Genomic DNA, 20336 nt, shown 5'->3' with positions numbered 1-20336 from the left:
TGCTCTGTCTGCACCATTCTCCAATATTAGGCTCTCACCTGCCTAACAATGCTTCAAAAAGGAAGACTGTATGCACTTTGGAATCAAACCCGCAAAACTTTTTTTGGAATCAAACCTGCAGAATATTTTTTTAACCTGTCTTGGGACAGAAATCATCAACATTCATGAAATATCTTCTCCAAGGCCACTAGTTTAGCAATCTCACTTCTGTAAAGAAGCCTGCACACTGTACCAGAGACCAGTTCAAAAGAGTATCTGAGAGAGTATCTGCTGAACACCTCAAAGCAGAAGGCGATGTGCTTGCAGTGTAAACAGGAAGCTGGAGATACTCAAGATAGTGGAAAAATACCACAAAGCACCTCATAAGGTTATACTTCGAGCAAGGCCTAGACACAAAATTTGGTAAGATTTATCATTCTGCTTTTCTAGAGAAGGCTGCTGTGTTTTTCATCACTGGATAATTCCACCCTATCTGGTTTCACCTACAATGTTTCCAGATAAGAGCAAGTCTTCTCATTCCCAAAGCTTAAAACACAACCCATAGGTCGAAAATATTAAAGACCATCTCTTTGACTTCCAGAAGAAAATGCTGAGTTGGAGCATTTCAACCACAAAATCCTAGAATAACTTAGGTTGATAAAAACATAAAGTCATCAAGTACAATCACTGACCTGGGACTGCCAAGCTCACCACTAAAGTATATCCCTTAGTGCCACATGTACACATCTTTTTAATATCACCTAAAACGGTGACGCAAATATTTTCCTGTTTCAACCACTTATCATCCTTGTGCTGAAGATGGTTTTTTTTTAACATCCAATATAAACTTTCCCTGACAGAACTTGGGCCAATTCCACTTGTCCCATCACTTGGTACTTGGAAGAAGGGGCCAATGGCCATGTGGCTGCAACCTCCTGCCATGGACTTACAGAGAGCAATAAGGTCTCCCTTGAGACTCCTCCAGGCTAAACACCCCCAGCTCCTCAAGGACTTGTGCTCCAGACCCTTCCCAGCTTCACTGCCTTTCTCTGGCCATCACTGGCCAACCATTGCTGATCCAGGCCAGGATGGCACTGGCCTTCTTGGCCACCTGGGCACACACTGGCTCATATTTAGCAGGCTGCCAGCCAGCACCCGCCAGGTCCTTTTTCACTGGGCAGCTTTCCAGCTGCTCTGTGCCAAGGCTCCCAGATGTACCTAAAAGTGGCATTGAGCCTTAAGAAGTAATGACACCCATGCTTTGAAAATTCACCCTTTTCAGCCGTGTTCACTTGGGCCCTCAGACACAGAGTACCCTGAGTCACAAGAACTGTCCAATACTGCCAAGTCCTACAGCCAACACTGCTGTTACAGCTGCTGTCTTCTATTGCAGGGGCTCAACACACAGAATATATTAACACTTTAAAGCAGAGAGCAGATAGATAATACAATATGTGTTAATGACTGCAAGTCATTCATTACTGCCAGGCTCAGAACACTCATCTCCACAGAAATTTCTTGACTGCCCCATGTCCAACCACCTGTCCAGGACTGCCTACACCCAAAAGACCACCAGTGAGCTCAGCCACTGCACTGCGGACCCACCAGTAACACCAGGTGGACAACTAGGTAAACTTCAAGGTAGGTATACTTGTCAAGTATGCCTTGGCTGGTTTGACACCACAGCCAAAAAGACCTCAGGCAGCCAAACGCCTCCCTCACAACATCTGAGATGGAACTGAGTCTGTGTATGGAAGAAGATAATCTCAATCATCAGCAAGAACAAAAGCTGTTTGTGTAGTTCATCCTCTCCAGCATTTGACACAGCTTCAGTTGACTCAGCTAATACCACATGTGCAAAAGGAACAACCAACAATAAAGGCAGGGAGAAGTTTTCCTAGAAGTCAGTTTTAACCACTGCCTCCCAAACATGGACCACAGCAAAACAAACAACACTTGACTCCAACAGCTGTGCTCTACCCTCACTTAGCACAAAGGCAAACTACCATACACAACACTGCAGAGCAGGGCAGGAGTTGCCTTCACCAGGAGAGGTCAAAATCCCTGAGCACCACTCTAGCTCACATGGCTTCAGCTGTGCCCCGTGGATCATACAATACCCCTTTTCTGGAAGGATTTTTGGCTTCTTTTGCAGACACAATGTCATGGCACTTTTAGCTTTAAGCCAAACACCACTCATTTAAACTGGTGCAAGGGAGGGGGAATAGAAAAACAGTCTCTTCTCAAGTGCAACTCAAAACACCACCCACTCAGAAAACTGCTGGGGCATGGAGCTTGCATCTCAAGAGATCCGCACTATATGTACACTCCCTTAACCCAACCAACCTCCAATGGCAATCACTGTATTCTGTTGCTTTATCTGTTTAATTCAGCTTTTATTTCATCATTTTAGCCAATTCTACACCACACAAAACTTTCAGAAGGACATGCTAAATTTCCCAGGTAGGCAAAACTTCCGTTCTCTGATGAATGCACAGCTAACCCCCTTGTTCAGTTCAGCAGTTTCTCTGCAGAGAGCTGGCAGGCCCACTTTGTGGTTCAGGGTGGCTTTCCAAGCCATGGCACCCCGGATTGCAGATATTTCACCAGCATTTCTCAGCTCTCAGGCTGTGGTGAATAACCTCACACAGCAGCTCCAAAGAGGCATTTGGGAGGAGGGATAATCCAAAATGTCAGCTCTCACAGGATTCTCCTCCAGCTTAATCCTGAAAGATAATGTAGCAAAATACAAGGAAGACAGGATGCAAAAAGGGAGGTTTGAATTCCCCTCTGGTACAACTTCATGCCCTGACTCAGTTTGGTGACTGCTTACAAAAGGCTGACTGTGGAAACCTCACACCCACACAGATGCGGTGAAGTGCCAAAAAAAGGTTCAAGTTCCTCTCTAAGCCCCACAGTGTGGTTTTACAGGACAGTGACCTGCAGTTCTATAGAGAAACAAGAACCTCTGGAAAAAAACAAGCAGAATAAAGAGTCCCCAGAGATGCCACTTTCTCTTCAGTCTTTAGATGACTAGAGACTGCTAAACAGCCACGACTAAAGCCAACCCTGAGACTGCTCCATGCCTTGTAGATAAACCAGAGCTGCAGCTGAAAGGACAGACCAGTGTCAGTGCACATCCAGACCAGCCAGGTTTTGTTCCTCCAGAGCAGATACCAAGAGAGGCAAAGCTCCAGCAGGATGGGCCTCTGGGCAGCCTCCCAGCCTTGACAGAAACCCTGCCAGCTGCTGCATTTGAAGCTGAAGGTATCTGAACCAATCCTGCAGTCAGCTCCAATTCTTGCACAGACACCCATCAACTTCCTTTTCCCTAGAAAGGTGGCTGCTAGGATGCAAGCAAAGACTCCTGCCTGCCACCCGTTCAGCTGCTGCCAGCACTGCAAAGCTGCTCTGCAAGAACAACTATCCGTCCCCTAACTAACCTAGGCTGTTGGTTTGTTTCAAAATCCTTTTGTTTTGCTCTGCCAGCTCCTCATGGGTACTCTCCCCACTTGCTTCCTGTGTTTAAGTGGTCCAGGTTTATTAGTCAGCTCTGGGGAACACAAAGTACCAAAGCTGGCCCCAGATCAGTCAAAATTCCACATCCATCTACAAGTCACAAATCAGTAAAGCTGCAGCACTAACAATACATGTCCCCTTTCCTGTCACAGCCTTGTGTTGGCACACTGCCATAAGTGCAACTACAGATTTAAAACACTGGCAAAGAAGGGTAAGAATAAGTCCCTGGCTTCTGAGGCCAGATGGACAGGGAGGCAGAGCTCCCTGCATCATTCTGAAGCAAACTGCTTTGTGGCATCTGAGCCCACAGCTCAAATGCATTGAAAAGCATGAGGAAGAAGCAGGCTAGCAGCCTTTTCTCCTCTCCAAGAGCACTAAATGAGGTCCAGGTCAGTAAAGGTAATATTTTTTGCTTTGGGAACTGTATAACTTTCAGGTGATATTGCATACTTACAGATTCTTAAAAGGAGAAAAAGTTAAAAAAAAAGGAGAGTTAAATCAGGATGAAGTTAAGTTCACCTGTTAGACAGCCAGAGTTGATGCTATGAGCAATGCCAGCTGCCTGGAATACCAGGCAGCTGAGCACTGAGCTGGAGACAAACCTGCTTTTTCCACCTTGCACTGGGGATGTGTGAAATTCAGGCAGGGCTGTGCAGCCCTAGCCAAGGACTCAGTCCTTCCAGCACTGCAATTAAGGTCAGGAGAGCCCAGCCTCTTCCCAGCATCAACTTCCTTCGGAAACCTGGCGCCAACCAGATGGCCTGCAGGAGAGCACAGCCCTGAGAATGGCAGAGCTCTCTGCTTGCCATGAAAACAGCCAACACCCTGGTGCCTTGGAAAATTCCCAGACCTTCTCTGTGCTGTGTTCCACCACCTCACCTCAGCAGCACTGCCAAAGGCTCCAGGAACTGCTGGTGAATTTAGGACACAAATCCTTCCCAATCCACCAGCCAGCACCCCAATAATAAAACCAACACCAGAGCAGAGGCCATTTCTTTGCACCAGAATGCTACAAGAAATGCTTACTATATCCAGAAGAGATAGATATAAGCTGCTTTTGCAGTGCAAAGTCATTGTGCTGTGCAGAGGTGGAGAGGCTTTCCATCCACACCTGGGGAGGCTGCCCTGAGCCAGAGCAGCATTACCCCAACTCATGTGCCAAGTCAGTGGCAACAGTCCCTCTCTGCAAGGAGCATTTCTAGCCAGAGCACTCTCCCGTTTCTTGTTCTGTCTGGATGTAAAGAGCCAATGCTACACATATAATGCAAAAAGGAATTAAAACCCCTGCCTTCTCACTGCCAGGAAATATTCCTGCTTGCATAAACTTCCTTCTTCCCTTTTTGCCCCATCATTACTTCTCATGTCACTCGTGTCAGTGTCCTTATGGAACATCTGTGTCTCAGTGTTTTCATATATTTCCTCACTTACGTCCTTTTCCCCTTTGTCATCGCTTACTGAACACCACATACTGTGCCCACAGAACATTTCCCTCCAGAGTTCACTCCTCTAGCTACCAAGTTCTGGTTCAGCAAAAGGGCTCCGGAAAGGATGAACGAAAATGCATACAGGAACTCAGTTTTACTGCACATGGCTTGTTACACCTCTTTTGAAAAGAGAAGTGAAGAAAAGTGACTCATTTACAAGCCCACTTCGACTTTCTGTCCTGAAGAGCACTTAATGCAGGGCAGAGCTACCAAGAGCACAAAAACCAAATCTCTACCTTCAACCCAGGCTGAAGACTTAAAGATCTCACTGTTTTAGTTTGGCTGACAGAGCACTGTGTCAGTGACATCATGGGTTGGTGGGCAATTAAAATAATCATCAGTTGAGCTTCAGGAGCCTGACACAAAATAATTGGGCAGGTGTAGAAGGGCTGTGCTAGGCTCTGAGCAGGCTTTCATCTACACCTTTCTCCCTAGGAAGAGTAACACTTCTGGCAAGCTTAATTCACAGGGTGCCTGGGGTTACAGGGTACATTTTATGAGCCTAACTGATCCCCATTGCTCAAGGCAAGGCTCACAGCACCACTGCCTTGCATCCCTTTCACAGACAGCCTGATGCTGCACTCTCCTGTTCTCTTTCCAGCCCTGCTAAAAGTCTCTCCCAGCAGCCATACAGTGTCAAGGCCACACAACACCCAGTGAGCTGTGTGGTATCTTTTCAAGTACCGAGAACAAAAACAGCAGGAAGGTTCCAATTCCTATTTCTTTAAAGGAAGTACAAACGAAGTGTCAAGGGACCTTAACAAAGTCCTATACATGTTCTGTGGAAAAGCCAGGGCTGCAAGGTGAACAGAGAGCACTGCTGACACACGTCAGCCTCCAGGGAGGCAGCAGCTTTCTCGCTGGAAATGTCCAGCAAACATGCCCTTTGCTCCCTGCAATGCAGCCAACCAGCAGCAGAACTGCAGCTGTCGTTATCACCTTCTTGGACAACAGCTGAAGGTCAAACCAGCAGCAAGTGTGACGCCAGAAAATGGACCTAAAGCTTCTCAAGAAGACCAACCTCCTTCCTCACAGTCCTTCAGCCTTCAAACCAGCACTACACAAGGAGCAGCAGTGAAGGAGCAGGAAGCCAATCAGCTAGAGACACACTGGAAAGGGGAGAAGGAAGCAGGCAGGGAACTTGTTACTTCGTCCTATAAATCACCACATTCATGTTAACTGGATTACTCTGAGCAAGAAAAAGAAAGCCTATTCCAGCAATACAGAAGTTTCACATAGCCCCAAGCCATATCTCATTGTTTTTCCATGTGGGGCTTTTCTTGCACCAGAGAGAGCAGAATTGGCCTTTCCTGCTCCTTGTAGCAGCCATCCCCAGCTCCTGCCTGGCATCCTCTGACATTTCCCATGGCCACAGGAAATGAAGGATTAAACAGAGGCCTCGTGGTGACTGTAAACACACCCCTCAGCTGGGAGCTTTACTCGGAGACCAGCTATGGGTGATGGACAATGTAATGGGAGAAAACCCCCCCTGCTGCTATCCCTGCATCCCCAGGAATCAGTGCAAAAATAGGCCGTATCCCCTCTTACCCCATCCAAAAATCTGTCAGGAGCTAAGGAAACATCTCTGCAAAAAGCATCAACAGGAGTCTTGGAGTGTCTTTCTGCCAAAGACTGCTTCTCAAGCAATTTTTTTGCCTAGTACAACCTCCACAGCAGCTCAGAGAGGACAAGTGTTAAGGATTTAGGGATGGGAGGAGGCAGACCTGCTTGCTCAGTTACCTTTCAGAGCCAAGAGCATGAAATATGCTAATCCTGCCCATCTCTGCCAAGTACTGCAGACCCAGAACCACTGAATGCATAATGAAACTTTCACCCAGCTTTAACCAGAAGTGAAATGAGTGCCACAGCCTCAGCTACTGAATTCATGCATGCTGGAAAAACAGATCTGCTACCACCCAGAAGAGCTGGATGTGAACCAGCGACCTGTGTCTCTGTCCCATCACTCTCCACCTTCCCGCTGCCCTCAAGCCATCCATCTTGCCTGAATTTCTCAGAGCTCTTAAAAAAGGAAGTCAAAAAGCAGAAAATCATGATGCTGCAAGAAAAAATCCCAGCTGAAGCCTAAGGGCATGGGGCAGGTGGCTTCACAATGACCCTGCTGACCCTCAGCTGCTCTCAGAATTGTTGCCCTGATTATACTAATCCAGTTAAAGGCCAATGCTTCCTTCAGATGAATACAGCTGACAGTTCATCCCTCAAAACCATTCCCCTGAAAAACCCCTAGCAGAATCTTTCCTCATCAGACACCATGCCAGCCATTCACAGTTCCTCAATCCTCTTCCACCTCTGACAGACATCAAATTTCTCTTGTCCACTGTTGCTGAGAACACAGGCACCAACGGCCTCGTTATAAGCCAGTAACTTCAGTCTCTTCTATGGGAGCCTGACACATTACACCTCAGAGCTCATGCAGTCACTTGGAGGGTCAGCAGCCAGGAGGTTTTTATTGCAGGAGTCTCAGCACAGGTCATGTTAAGCTGCAGAGGTCAGCAGAAAGGGCTGTAGCTGGGAGGAAGGGGAAGACTGATGCTAACAGCAAACTTCTATTCAATTTATGCTAAGGCAAAAGAGAGCCAGCCAGACTGCCTGGCCCAGAGAATGCTTTGCCAAGACAGAAAATATTCAAACTCTTCCTGTTTCCCCAGGGTCGCAGTCAGAGCTGTATCTTTTACCACCACATTTGGGATATCAGCCTCTCGGGCAGCAGGTTACAACCAGCAGCATTTGAATGCACAGCTCAGGAGCTCCCAAAAGTCAAATCAGGTGCTTAACAAAGAGTAGAAGGCACAGTGTGAGCATTGTTGTATCTCTCCAAGCACAGGTGCGACAACCAGCCTTTGTCAAGGCTGGAGCTTCAGACAGCAGTGGCAGGGTCAGTTCTAATCATCAGCCCACACATACCACCTCTGCATTTCTTTACAGTACTGCTAAAAATAAAATTCAATAAAAACACTTCACCCACTGCAAATTTCCACAGCTCTCCAGAGCTGCACACTGCTGGGGGAGAGTTTAGAGTCCCTCCTCCCCCCCATCCCACCTCTCCCTTTTCTCTCTCCTCACAGACAATTCAAACTGACAGGAAGATGAGGAGCCCCTGAGAGAATGCCCGAACTGGGTTTTTTCTGCTGCTGCCAACAACTGATGGCTCTTGGAGACTGTAGTGGATGAGGGACTGAGCCTCAGCCTGAGCAGACAGGTTTTCCCTTCATAAAGATATTGCCTCAGTCCTTTGGGAAGGTAACAGCAGACAGGACCACAGGTACATCCTCCAGAGAGGGGTATGGTTTGCACAGCTCCAAAACACCTCCCGTGCAGCTCAGCCTGCCTGCAAGCAGCCAGAAATGCCTCTCAAGTCCAAGGGCTCACTCACAGCAGGCAGTCAAAAACACAACAAACACAGCCCCTAATAATGCATCAGGTCACAAGGGATGAGAGGCAATCAGAGATCAAGCAGAGCCAAAGACAGTTTTATTTCCTTTATAAGTAGCTAATCAGAATAATGTTTCTAGGATTATCACCAAAAGGCTCATAAATGAGACCTCTAGTAAAAAAGATCTACATTCACAAAGCTGAGCAATCTCCTGAGGCAGGTCAAAAGAGCAAACAGCAAAGACTGCTTTGTGAAAAGCAAACATGTCACAGACTCTTGGGAGGTGAATAGAAATGCAGGCAGAGAAGCACAGGCCACAGATTGCAACTAACACCAAAACCTTCAGCTAGTAACTTACAAGAGGTTTACTGACCACAGAGGTCAGACCCACTCTACTATTCATGGAAAAACGGGTCTGTAACACCAGGGTGCAGCAGCAAGGTGTAGTTTATACTGGGAAAAATGTGTTTTGAAGGTTTATTTTGCACCAGTAAGGCCCTGCCCACAAAATAAACTGGACCAGCTGAAGTGGTTTTCTCCAGCAAAATGCCATCCATATCAGGTCTTCAGCTGATATAAATGCTTTTGGAGATAAAAGAGGAGAGTAAACACAAGGAGCAAGACTTCCTGCAGCACCTAGCTCCAGTTCCCAGATTTTCACTGCCATTGTTGCACTGAAATGGTCCCACTTTCAGAAGAGCTTTTGAGTTCACTCCAGAAGAGGAGGATGACACTAGCAGTCAGCAGTCCTGGCTACCTGCAGACAGGGAGAATCCGGACACAGCACCTCCTCTCCCAAAGCAGAGCTGAAGAAGAACAAAGTACTCAAACCAAAATGCAGTTCTTTATTGTTAATGAATGACTAAGCCTACCTTTACCCCAGACAAAGAAAGGGAATGCTTTTTCCAGAAGGATCAACAGTGATTTCTCTATTAGGAACAATAAATACTTCCCTCGGTACGGCAGGCAATGCATGTCTTTCCTTGGCTGGCATTGACATAGGGCATGAAAAGACCTAATCCAAATCATAGCTCAGTCTCAACACTTCCCAAAACAAAAACAAGTGATGCCATTAAGCTAAAAGCGTGATACATGCCTGAGGCTTTGCAGAACATGGCTCAAACCTCATGTACTTTGCACGTTGCTCTGGGACACTACTTTAATCCCATTGCTATCAAGTAACAACAGATCGTAGTAATAGGACACCCTTGAAGTTTAATCCACACTATGCCATAGGTGCAAATTTCCCATGGACCGGTTGAGTTACACTGTAACGCTGTAAATGTACTTTCATTCAGAATGTAAGCGACCTTAGCTCAGTCCAGTTAGTTCAATTCAAAAAATTAATAAGCGTAAATCAAATCCAGCCTACTTAAATTGTGATTATGAGCATCTACACAGGGATTTAACTCACTTTAACCAACCCACTGGAAAGGTTAATTGGATTCATTTTCTTGAGTAGCCAACCATGTGTGGACAGACTCTAAGGATGAGATCCTGACCACACTAAAACGGCCAATAACAGTTCAGCTAATGACTTAAAAGGACGAACATTAACCCCCAAAACGTCAGCTTCAACTTTTGTCCCAGTAACACCAAGTGAAACATTAAAGGTTGACAGGAGGTCAAAAGGAATCTCCAGCTGCCTGCGCAGAAATATGTTTTCCACTCTTGGCCGGCTAAATCATCAAATTCACAACTGCTATTTTGTAAGAATTGAAATTTAAAAAAAAAAGTCCAATGGCAAGGGGAACAAGTTTAAGGAAGTTTGGTTTCTTTTAGGAAGGAAACCATTGCTCTCTATTACTAGAGAGTAAATCTAAAACTAACTCGATTATGACAGAGCTTCTACTGGTTTGTATAACAAATCACTGTCAGAAAGAACAAACTATCTCCTACAAAGCTTTCCAAACCCAAAGCAGCTCCAGGGCACATTTAACTGAGCTCAAAGGCACACGTGTGAGGCAGACGCCGCGGTAACAGGGAAGCCGAGGCCAGCTCGGCCCAAGAGAAGGTGGATCCGCGCTCTGAGCACAGGCCAAGCCAGCGGGACCCGGACAGCGATGGGGACACGGGGTCTGCGGGCCGGGAGAGGCTGCTCGGCGCTCCCAAGCTCAGTGCAGGCCAGTCTTCATAAAAACCAGTACGCCTAAGTGTTTATAATCGGGCCCTCAAAATCACCAGACCCCCTCAAATAGCCAAATCCGTGGATATTCACAGCTCTGCTCCCATTTTTCCGAGCGCAGCCTCGAAACCGAGCCGTAATCGCGAGGGACAAGACAGACAGACAGACAGACATCCCTGCTCGTCCATGTCCCGCAGGGTGCCTGCCCCGGCCGCCTCATCCCCCGCGGGAGCGCGGCCCCAGCCCGGCAGCCCGGGCGCGGCGGAGGCGGCGGCCTCGGCCCCGGCGCAGACAAAGGGCTGCGCCCTCCCCCAGCGCCGCTCCTCGTCTTCTCCCGGGGAGAAGCGGCGCTGCCAGCCCGCCCCCCACCGCTCGCCCGGGGAGGGGAGCAGGGAGCGAGGCCAGCAGAGCGGCCGCGGCTCTCTGTCCAGCGACTGCCGCCGCTTCGCCGCCGGCCTCCACCTCCCGTCCCCTCCCGCCACCCGCCGGGCACGCCGCACCGGCAGCGGGACAGCCCCGGGAGCGCCAGGGCCGGAGCACGGAGCGCCCCGTCCCCTCCCGCGGACCCGGCTCCCCGCCAGCGCCGCGAACCGCCGCGACGCCTGGAAATCGTAAAATAACAATGTTGTTTTTTTTTTAAAAAAAAGCACCCCAAACCAACAGTTTCTCCCCTGCCTCGCTCCCATTTCCCCCGCGCCGCCCCGTCCCGTCCAGCGCCCCCTCCTCCCCGCGCCGGGGCGAGCCGCACCTTCCTTGACTCCGGGCAGCTTGGAGTGGTCGATGCCGATGCCGGCCATGGCCGGGCCCGCGGAGGGCGGCCCGGCTGAGGGCAGCGCGGCGGTGCCGCCCGCGCCCCGCACCGCAAAGTTGGGAGCGGATGGAGCCGGCGCGGCCGGGCCGTACGGCGCGGGAGAGCGGACAGAAAGCGCCGGGCGGGGCGGAGCGGGGCCGCCTCGCCGCCCCTCGCCCCCCTTCCGGGGAGGCGGACGGGGGCGTCCCGGGCTGCTGCCACCTCCCCTTCCCCGCCGGGGCTCGGGCGGCCGCTCGGCGGGACGGGCCGCTTCCGAGGCCAGTTATTTATACATTTGGGTTTTTTTCGGTTTTTTTTTTTTTTATTAATGTTTTATTGTTTGGTGGGGGCGCTGGTTGTGTTGGCCGCTTTGAGGCCACGGCCGGCGATCCTCTCCCGCCGCCGGGGCGGCTGTCAGAGCGCTCGGACAGCTCCGGTCCCCCGGAGCTCCCCCGCACCGGGTCCGGCTGCCTCTGCCCCTTCATCCCCAGAGCATCCCACCCCCTGCTCGCGCTGCTTCGCCGGCCGGGAAAAGCAGCCGTGTCCCGGCGAAGCCTCCGAGCCACCGCCCAGCGGGCACGGTCCCCGCACCTTGTCCCCAGGGCGGGGGCGGTGACAAGGGCTGGGACGGGCCCCTCTCGAGCCGGGCAGTGCAGGGGACAGATTCCCGCTCACGGAGCGCTGCGAGAGGCCTTTGAACCCCAGCAGTGCCCTGCCACACACGGGCTGGTGCCAGCGCTCGACGAAGATGGGAAGACTCGCAGCTGCTGCCCACCTTGATTTGCCGGCAGCAAAGAAACAGAACCGGATGATGTTCACTTGGCAAAGGGGAGAAGATAAGAGAAAGAGGATTTGGGGTTTAGGGATGTCTGAGCTTCTCTGGGCTGTGCTCAGCACAACCAGTCACTTATGTCAGCTGTTACGTTTGATCATAAATGTGTAACTCTGAGAACTATGTGAGCAGAAGAAAAAGTTAATATTGCCACATTCGAAATTAGTTGCTCCCAGTGCCTGTTCCATGGCCCATGGCCTCCATGCCACTGGTGAGCAGGCGGGTACAGAGGCTGAGCCCATTTCCCCCTCTCCAACAGGCTCTGGGAAGCTCTGTGCTGTGGGTTACTGGGATGGGAGCTGAGGGAGATAGAGTAGGAAGACAGAAAGAAAATCAAAGGGAATAATATTTCAATGTTATTAAAAAGCAAAAACATTAAAGAAAATGACAAAGAACTATTTCCAGAAGGTTATCCTTGTGCTACTCCTGAATTTTCTAGTCTTGTTTCCTGAAACTCAGGAACTGTCTGTCCTGAATTCGGCCCCTTTCAAATGATACTTCACCAATCCCAGTGTGGGTACACATAGACTCTTAAATCTGACTGCCTTCACCTTCCCTTCAACTTCTTAGCCTCTTGCACAGAAAAAGCCACAGAATTGTGTGTATTTGTGATCCCTTCTCATTTTGCACACACCTAGTACACCTCTCCTGTGTGCTGGCACACTCTGAGAGCTGTTGGGCCTCCTGCCTAGAGGGATGTGGTACATCCCTAGAGGGATGTATTTACAGAGAGGTGAGTGGTGCACAGCTGAGTCCCACTCCACAGGTTCTCCATATGATCACACAGATGAGGATTAGTCGCAGCGTCTTGCCCCTCCGAGGGGCAGCTCACACAGATTATCTCCTGTCACAGTCCCAGCTCTGCCCAGCTCCTTCTAATCCCTCTGCCATCCACACAAGTAGTACAACTGGACTTCTTGCAAATAATCCCCATGGTTTCAGCCAGCTCCAAGCTAATGACAGGTTAATTTCTAGTTTCCCCTAAATCAGAGGTTTTCTGAACTCAGTATATTCCTCTGGACATCCTTCACTTTCATCATTACCAAGCTTTTTGATCACTTAATAAGATTTTTATTGGAAAAAGTGAGGACAAAAGAAGAGGCCAAGCAACCAGGACTATACAGGAGAAGTGGCAATGAATGTACTGATCTAACACAAGTCACAGCTTTCCAAACCCAGAGTACAGTTTTCTCCTGTCCTTCTCTCATTACAAAGTCAAAGCAGCAGAAGCTGAAATTCTGGAGCATTCACATTTACACAGCAGCTTTAATGCAACAGACCCACTTTATGATCCTACTTTTATGAATAAAGCTTTAAAGCTGTCCATCCCAATGGTCATGCACTTTACTTCACATGCACTGCTCTTTGCTCTAGTCTTCAGTAATGAATTTATATCATATTAAGTTGTCTGTCTAGGGCCAAAACCAGCAACATAAATTAGTAATAAATCTACACTGCATTCAGGAGGTTCCACGTTGGGCTGATGTGGCTTTGGCCGCTGTTTTGAGTGAACCATCTTCCTGGATGTTTTTAACTTCAGTAAAGTGAGATCTGGTACCCAGTGCTCAAAGTCACGGCAGAGCAGTTCCTGATTTCAAGTTCCTATTACACAAATTATGGGCTCCTCATGCCTTCCTGTAGCTATATTTATTTATCTTGCAAGGTCTGCTGAAGCTCAGTGATAGCCAGTGGATGGTGAGCTGTGTTAGGACCTAAGGAAACTACAGGAACACAAAGTAAGTGACACTTTGTTCTTGCTCCTGGAAATGCAGGGAACATCTCCAGTTGTCAGAGCACAGAAAGGCTGGAGCAGGCTCCTGGGAAGGGTAATGCAGGCAAAACCCTGTCAACACTGTCAACCTGTTCCCTAAGGCAGTGTATTTTCTTTGCTTTCTTGACATCAGATTTCTCTCTCATTTTAGCTTGAGTTTTGAGAGATTATACAGATCATGTCTCTGAAACTGGAAGATGGCAAGAATCACTTGATTATAGAAGATCCAAAAATGATCACAGCAGGACTGAGGATAAGAAGGAATTAAACAGGAACCAGGGAATGAGTTACTGATGTAATGCTAGCACTGCAGCAGTCACATCTTAGGCTCCCCCAAAGGGCTCCTCAGTGTGATGATCTTAAATAACCCTCCAAATTCTCACTTGTGTCTACAAGCTGCAACTTCTAGGCAAAAAGCATGAAAGGTGTTTGTTATGAGTAACTGTCATCAGCTTTTCCTGTGCAAATTGTACAGCCCCTAGTTTGACAAGCAGTACATGTTGCAATAGGTAGGAGAATCCCAAAAAAGCTGGGAAAAGTTACCACTACTTTTATTGAAGATAACAAGACAATGACACTCCAATCTTTTATAAAAGCAGGTACTTATTCTCACAGGATCTTCTGTTGGAAGAAAAGTCCATATTGTTTCCCATGAAAAAAGCATAATTTGATCTGACTTTAGCTCTTCTCTTGTGGAGTAATTTCATTCAGAAGAGATTTTGCAGGGCACTACTCAGCCCCCTGCTCAAAGCAGGACTGGCTTCAAAATCTGATGAGGTTGCTCAGTGCCTTCCCCAACTGAGGCTTGGAAGTGTCCAAGGCTAAAGGTCACACCATCTCCCACTGTGATTTTTCTCCTTGTGTCTTTGTGGACTTCTCCTGGCTGCAGCCTGCAAATCTGGATGCTTGTCCTTGCACTGTGTGTCCAGTTTGGCTCTGCTTTGCAGCTGCCCCTCTCCATGGCAGATCACATTTACCAGGCACATCTCTGAAGTTCTGTGCTCCACCAGACACCTGGGCAGGGGCTCAGACATGGCACAGCAGCTGGACTGTGCCACCACACAAGTATTAAACACCAGGGAGCTCCAGCACTGGGCACTTTGCCTACCTGCATCCAGACACCTGATCTGCCCCTATACACTGGAGTAAACCCAGACTCTTATGCTGGTACACCACACAACATTTTCCCAGCTTTCACAGCACTGAAAACACTCCTGAGAGGATGCACAGAGGAGAGGCTGGGATACTTAAAAACAGGAAAAAAAGCAACACAATCTGGACTGGCCCTCAGAAAAGCCACAGTGAGCTTTGATGAGCAGGAGGTGCCAGACAGAGCATTGAGACGAGGAGCTATGATTGCTTTATGCTGCTAAGATATTTCTCCAGGCAGGGAGAGACTGTTTTGTGCTAGCTTCTTAAATAAACTGGGCACCTCTCCAAGTCTCCTGCTGTCATTTTAGGTCAACAGCATAACAACAACTGCGAAATAAATTAAGTCTCATCAAGATGTTCACTTTCGACAGAACAGTCTTTGTTAAAGTCTCCTTAATGACGGCAAAGCTCACTTCCAACTGATGAGACTGTTGTCCAGATAGACACAGAGGATAATAATCCTACAGGCAGCAGCTTGTGCATCCATTAATGGTTAATGCAAGGGGATGGAAAAAAAATGGTTCTAGGTCTCTCATGCTATCAGGTGCTGCATAAGGCCATGTCCAAAACCTGTGTGTTGGTAGTGACTGATGGCAGGGAACTGACCCTTCTGGGGCAGTCAGAGAGGAAACCATCCCACGGGCTGTGGCTTTTCTCTCCAAAGTCAAATCCTTGTATAAAACTATAAAACACAGTACAGGACTCCATTCAATCTGCAGGAAGCCTGAAGGATGTGAGTGCATTGTTTTCCCCCTGGGATAAATAAAAACCAAGGTTTGGAGGCTCAAACAGGCCCTGCTCCCAGCCCAAGGCAAGGATGCTGCAGGGCCTCCCAGGGAGGGAGGCAGGTGATGTAGTGATGCAGGGTTAAAAACAGACAGGGGAAAAAAAAAAAACCACTTCAGACATCAACCTCCCTGCATTTCTGAGCTAAATCACCTCAAGAGAGGTTTGAAGTCCTGTGCCAGAAGGGGTGGATGAGAGGAAGCAAACATTACAGCATTGGCAAAGAGCACCAAGAAGCAGGTGTGTAATTTCCGTAGGTAGCTGAATGGTGCCTGTGGGAATTCAGGCTCCCTGAAGAACAAGGAGAGCAGAAGCCTGCAAGGATTAAGGTATTATAAAGCTCACCGGGGTAATGAATGGGGTGATTGCAAAGAATGAGCAGAGGAAACATAGCTTGTGCTTGCAGGTAACATAACGAGGAGCACTAGAACAATCATGAGCCATGCCACAACAGAACAAGGGGTTTTTTTTGACTGGCATGTTGGAGAGTAAACATGTGCAATCTGAAATGAAGTATGCCTTCCAATAATCTCCCTTAGAGGAAAGTATTATTGAAAGTGTTACATAGTAGATGAGGGAAGGAAAAAGTAGCTAAATGTGCCATTCCTTACTCTTATGTCAGAAGAACAAAACCCACCAGAATAAGTTATTCACTTAGTGCACTGCAGGGAGTTGCCTGCAAGCCCAGGCAATGGAGACATAAGAAACAACAAATGTGGCAGTTAGTGATGAAGCATCTTGGTTATTCTCAGGTATTAACAGCCACTGCCACCTGCATAAAACCTCAAAACACTGATTTTGTAAAAGGGAATTTGGTGAGGGCTGAAGTAAGTGCAGTGACTTTGCTATATTTCACTCAGAAAAAAACTTCTAGGTCTACTTTAAAAAAAAATCATCTAATATGATTGCAGGTGCCCATATTCTTCTGGATTTATATATATATACACAAGATAAAAATTTAAAAAATCCTGTGTTATCACTTGTGCCAACTTGCTTCCCAAGCTGCAGGGTGGTAAGGCATGAATACAGACTCAGTTGGAGCCCTCATTTCAAGTCACTTTGTATATGCAAGTCTACAGCCATAAAATATTTGTGTTAATTCAACAGAACGCCCTTTTGCATGTGCAGAATTGTCACAGAGTCTCAGTAGGTCAGGGTGCAAATGAAAAGTTAAGAAGATGGGCTCTCCAAAAGGTAAAGTTTATGGTTACCTGCACAAGATTCACCAAAACACTACAGCTCTGTGTATGCTCCAAATCCTCCCTTGGGTGATCTGTAGTGACAGTTTTCCAAAAAAATGGGCAACATTTCTCAATAAACCAAAACATCAGATGGTAACTGAGAGCAGGAAGAGAGGGAAAGGAGAATGACAGTGAAAGCTGGCACTGTTAGCAGATAGAATTGACCTTCACCACCTTAAAAGTGCCCTTACTGTTATTTTTAGCAGGAAATTACCCAGCCTTGTCTTTACTCAAAGTAATATATGCACAAGCTACATTCATCATCCTGGATGAACTTGGGGCTTGGAGAAGGCAAGTCATAAGAGACAGGGGTCAAGCTCAGGGTAAATCTGTGATTTAACCAGGTCATTCCAGATCATGCCTCTTCAGGACACTATCCTGGCATGGAGGTCAGACTAGTCCTACACAGGCACACCAATATTTACCGTTCAGGAGCATCACTGGAAGTGTCTCTGAAAGCAGCAGGTCATGGCACATTTCAAAGCAGAGGAGGTTTCCATTATGCCTTCCTCTCCTCACCAGGAACCTCAGCCAAGTCACCCCAGTCAGTAGGGAGGCTGAGATCAGAGGAGGTGTTTCAGTTCAGGATTAAGAGGCAGAAGTGAGAACTGGGGCATGACTGTCTCTGCTCCCTGTTTTCTCCACAGGCTGCCTCCTCCCACAGCCAACACCTTTCGATTCCAGATTTACTCTTTCAGCCCCTCACTCCAGGCCACACTTTGCAGCTGGCTTACTCTCTGGGAGTTGAATGGTTTCCTGGCAAGCCCTGGACTGGAAGTGAAAGCCAGACAAGCAGCCCAGCTTCACTATTTTCCCTCCACAGCCTCAACCTCGAGGAACTGGTTCTCTTTAGTACGATGCCCATGGGATGTGAGCTGGTGATGCTTCCCCTCTGTGTGTGATCCTTGGCTGCCTGCAGTGAGGTGGCAGCTGAGCTTCTCTACACATTGCCTTGGACCTTTCCCTTTTCTTTCTCTGAGCAAGGATGCAATTGAACCACAGCATCTGATTTTATATCAGTAACAGGCCAAGCAACAGCTGAGCCCAAAGACAAGCACATAGAAAGGGGAACAAATTGCGTGAGTCAGACTAAAAGCTTCATAAATATTGGCTGGTATTAACAGTCCCCTAAGGATCAGAGAATCTCATTTTATGACTACATCTCCCTCCCCATTATGCACTCCCTCCTCTCAGGAAGCTGCAAGAGGAGTTAGTCTCCTGGCTTATGAGCACAATATTTTAATTCTTCTCTGCAGTCAAGTTGCTCTGGCTGGGACTTTGTACACACATCAGCAGGGTATCTGAGCACCTTCCAGTGCTCAGTTATAAACATTCTGGAGTGGGCTTTGTTCTCTCAAGTTGACTTCAGCATAGAAGTGACTTGGTTAGAGGAGAAATCAGACATTAAATGCATAAGAGATGAAGGCTGAAGAGCACAGGGTGCATTTCAGTACCTTCTCCTCTAATTCCTACCAGATAAAGCACAGTTGGAGACCCAGAGGAACAGACTTGCAATAGGAATGTAGACAGAAGAGATTAATAGTAATAAGTGTGCAGTGGTGATACAGGCAGGAAAGGCAGACACTGTGGGAGAGAGGAAGGACTTGGCTAGAAGATGGAAACTGTTTGTTGTGCAAGTGAATAGACAGAGGGGATAGAGATATGTGATGGGACAAGTGGGAACACTAAGCCACTGCCCAGGATGGAGAGCAGGATGACTCTGGTGTTTCTGACATTGTGTACAAAGCCCACTTCACCCCTACCATAAGGGCAGCTCTCTTTTCTTGCTTGCTAAATGCTCACCTGAGCATTTATCTCCTTGATTTGCTGGTGCTGTCAATCCCCCATTCTGCCTTCCCCTCTACAAGGCATGTCCACTCCCCATTTCCAAATTTCTTCGTTGTTCTTCTCTCTCATCTTATTCTTAGGACCATTCTAGGCAGGAAAACAGTGATACATGAATCTCTCTCATATGCAGACTGAAGTCCTGTCTCCACCAGTTGAGGCTACCTACTTGCAGCCAAATCCCACAGTCAGTGCACAGGTTGTGGCACTGTTCATATGTGCTTTCTTAAGCACCTTAAGCAAAGGCACTTCCCTGACAGGTCCTCCCTCACCACATTGTTTGCTTTGGGATGAAACAAGCTATGGTTAAGTGGAGTCCATAAGACCATGACAAAGTCTGTGGATGCTGATGAGGTTCAGCTGAAATAAATGGTGCATGTGATGTTTCATGTGTTCTCAGAAAACTCTGAAAAAGAGAGAATATTGTGGGGTTTTTTACTCCAAACCCCAAATGTACAGTGTACAAAGTGGTCTGGAAACCTGCCACTCCAAGCTGGCTCTGGAAAGTAGCCCTTTTATGCTCTCCTGTTTTCAGCAGCTCAACACTGCCTCCTGCATCAAGTCACTCACTCCCCCCTCCAGTGAATTCCATCAATCTGAGGCTTGCTGTGGAACAGCAGGGGTAGCTGCTTTAGCATTAAACTCAGGTTAGGCTTCTTGGAGGCTGCAGTCCTACTTTCATTAGAGATAACTGCAAAGCCCAAAGCAACTTCAGACAAACTGGGATTTTATATAACATATCCCAAAACCTTAATTGCTGCAAGATCTACCAACCCACCTGGCAGGGAAGAGGAGTCTATGAACATTTTGAGGAAGATGATGTCAGGGGGAAGCAAGGGCCAGCTGTTCCTTAAGGAACAGGGAGCCAAGTGCAGTGATGCTGACAGCAGGACAAGGACCCATGCTGAGAGGGAAAGCAGGGCAGGATCAGAGACTGCAGCCAGGTTCAGTCAAGAGCCCCAGGGTTCAGACAAGCCCATGATGATGAGACAGATCCTAGGTCAAGATGGAAGTCAATACACTGGTCAGCATCAGGCCTGTGAGAGATAAACACAGCTCAGTGAGCACCAGACAGGTGCACAGAGAGGGGACATACCCACAGTCAGGCAGGGAAGTCCACTTGCAGGTCTGAATCCAGATCAATAAGGACCATGGTCAGGCAAAGACATAGCTGAACTCCTGACCAGAATTCCTCCAGCATAGCTCTGAGATAACCAGGAGACCAGGCTGAGATTAAATGGGTCTCCTGAGATGATGGGCAGAGAGGGTGTTAAGGCCCCACCTGAGGATGCTCAGGACCATTAACATCCTCCAGGCACTGACACTCCAATTCATCTCTCTCACACTGAGAGCTGCTGCAGCTGGATTTGGTGGCACTGCTTGAACCAAATCTTCTCTATTCCTGCCCTCTGGACTGTTGA

General features: G+C 48.0%; 1 protein-coding gene across 2 annotated transcripts in view; it reads right to left on the bottom strand.

Moving 5' to 3' along the window:
• CCDC50 (coiled-coil domain containing 50) overlaps positions 1 to 11410 on the bottom strand; it is a 37286-nt gene extending 25876 nt beyond the window's left edge. For both annotated transcript variants that reach the window (XM_066325979.1, XM_066325978.1), the window contains exon 1: positions 11247 to 11410. In XM_066325979.1, coding sequence (XP_066182076.1) covers positions 11247 to 11295 — 49 coding nt within the window. In that variant the 5' untranslated portion in view covers positions 11296 to 11410. The remainder of the gene's footprint in view (positions 1 to 11246) is intronic.
• Positions 11411 to 20336: the final 8926 nt, after the last annotated feature.

This window comes from Sylvia atricapilla, chromosome 10 (genome assembly GCF_009819655.1).
Source record: "Sylvia atricapilla isolate bSylAtr1 chromosome 10, bSylAtr1.pri, whole genome shotgun sequence".
In the NCBI taxonomy this organism is placed as follows: Eukaryota; Metazoa; Chordata; class Aves; order Passeriformes; family Sylviidae; genus Sylvia; species Sylvia atricapilla.
Note: the sequence above shows the minus strand (reverse complement) of the source record. Positions and strands in the feature narration are given on the sequence as shown.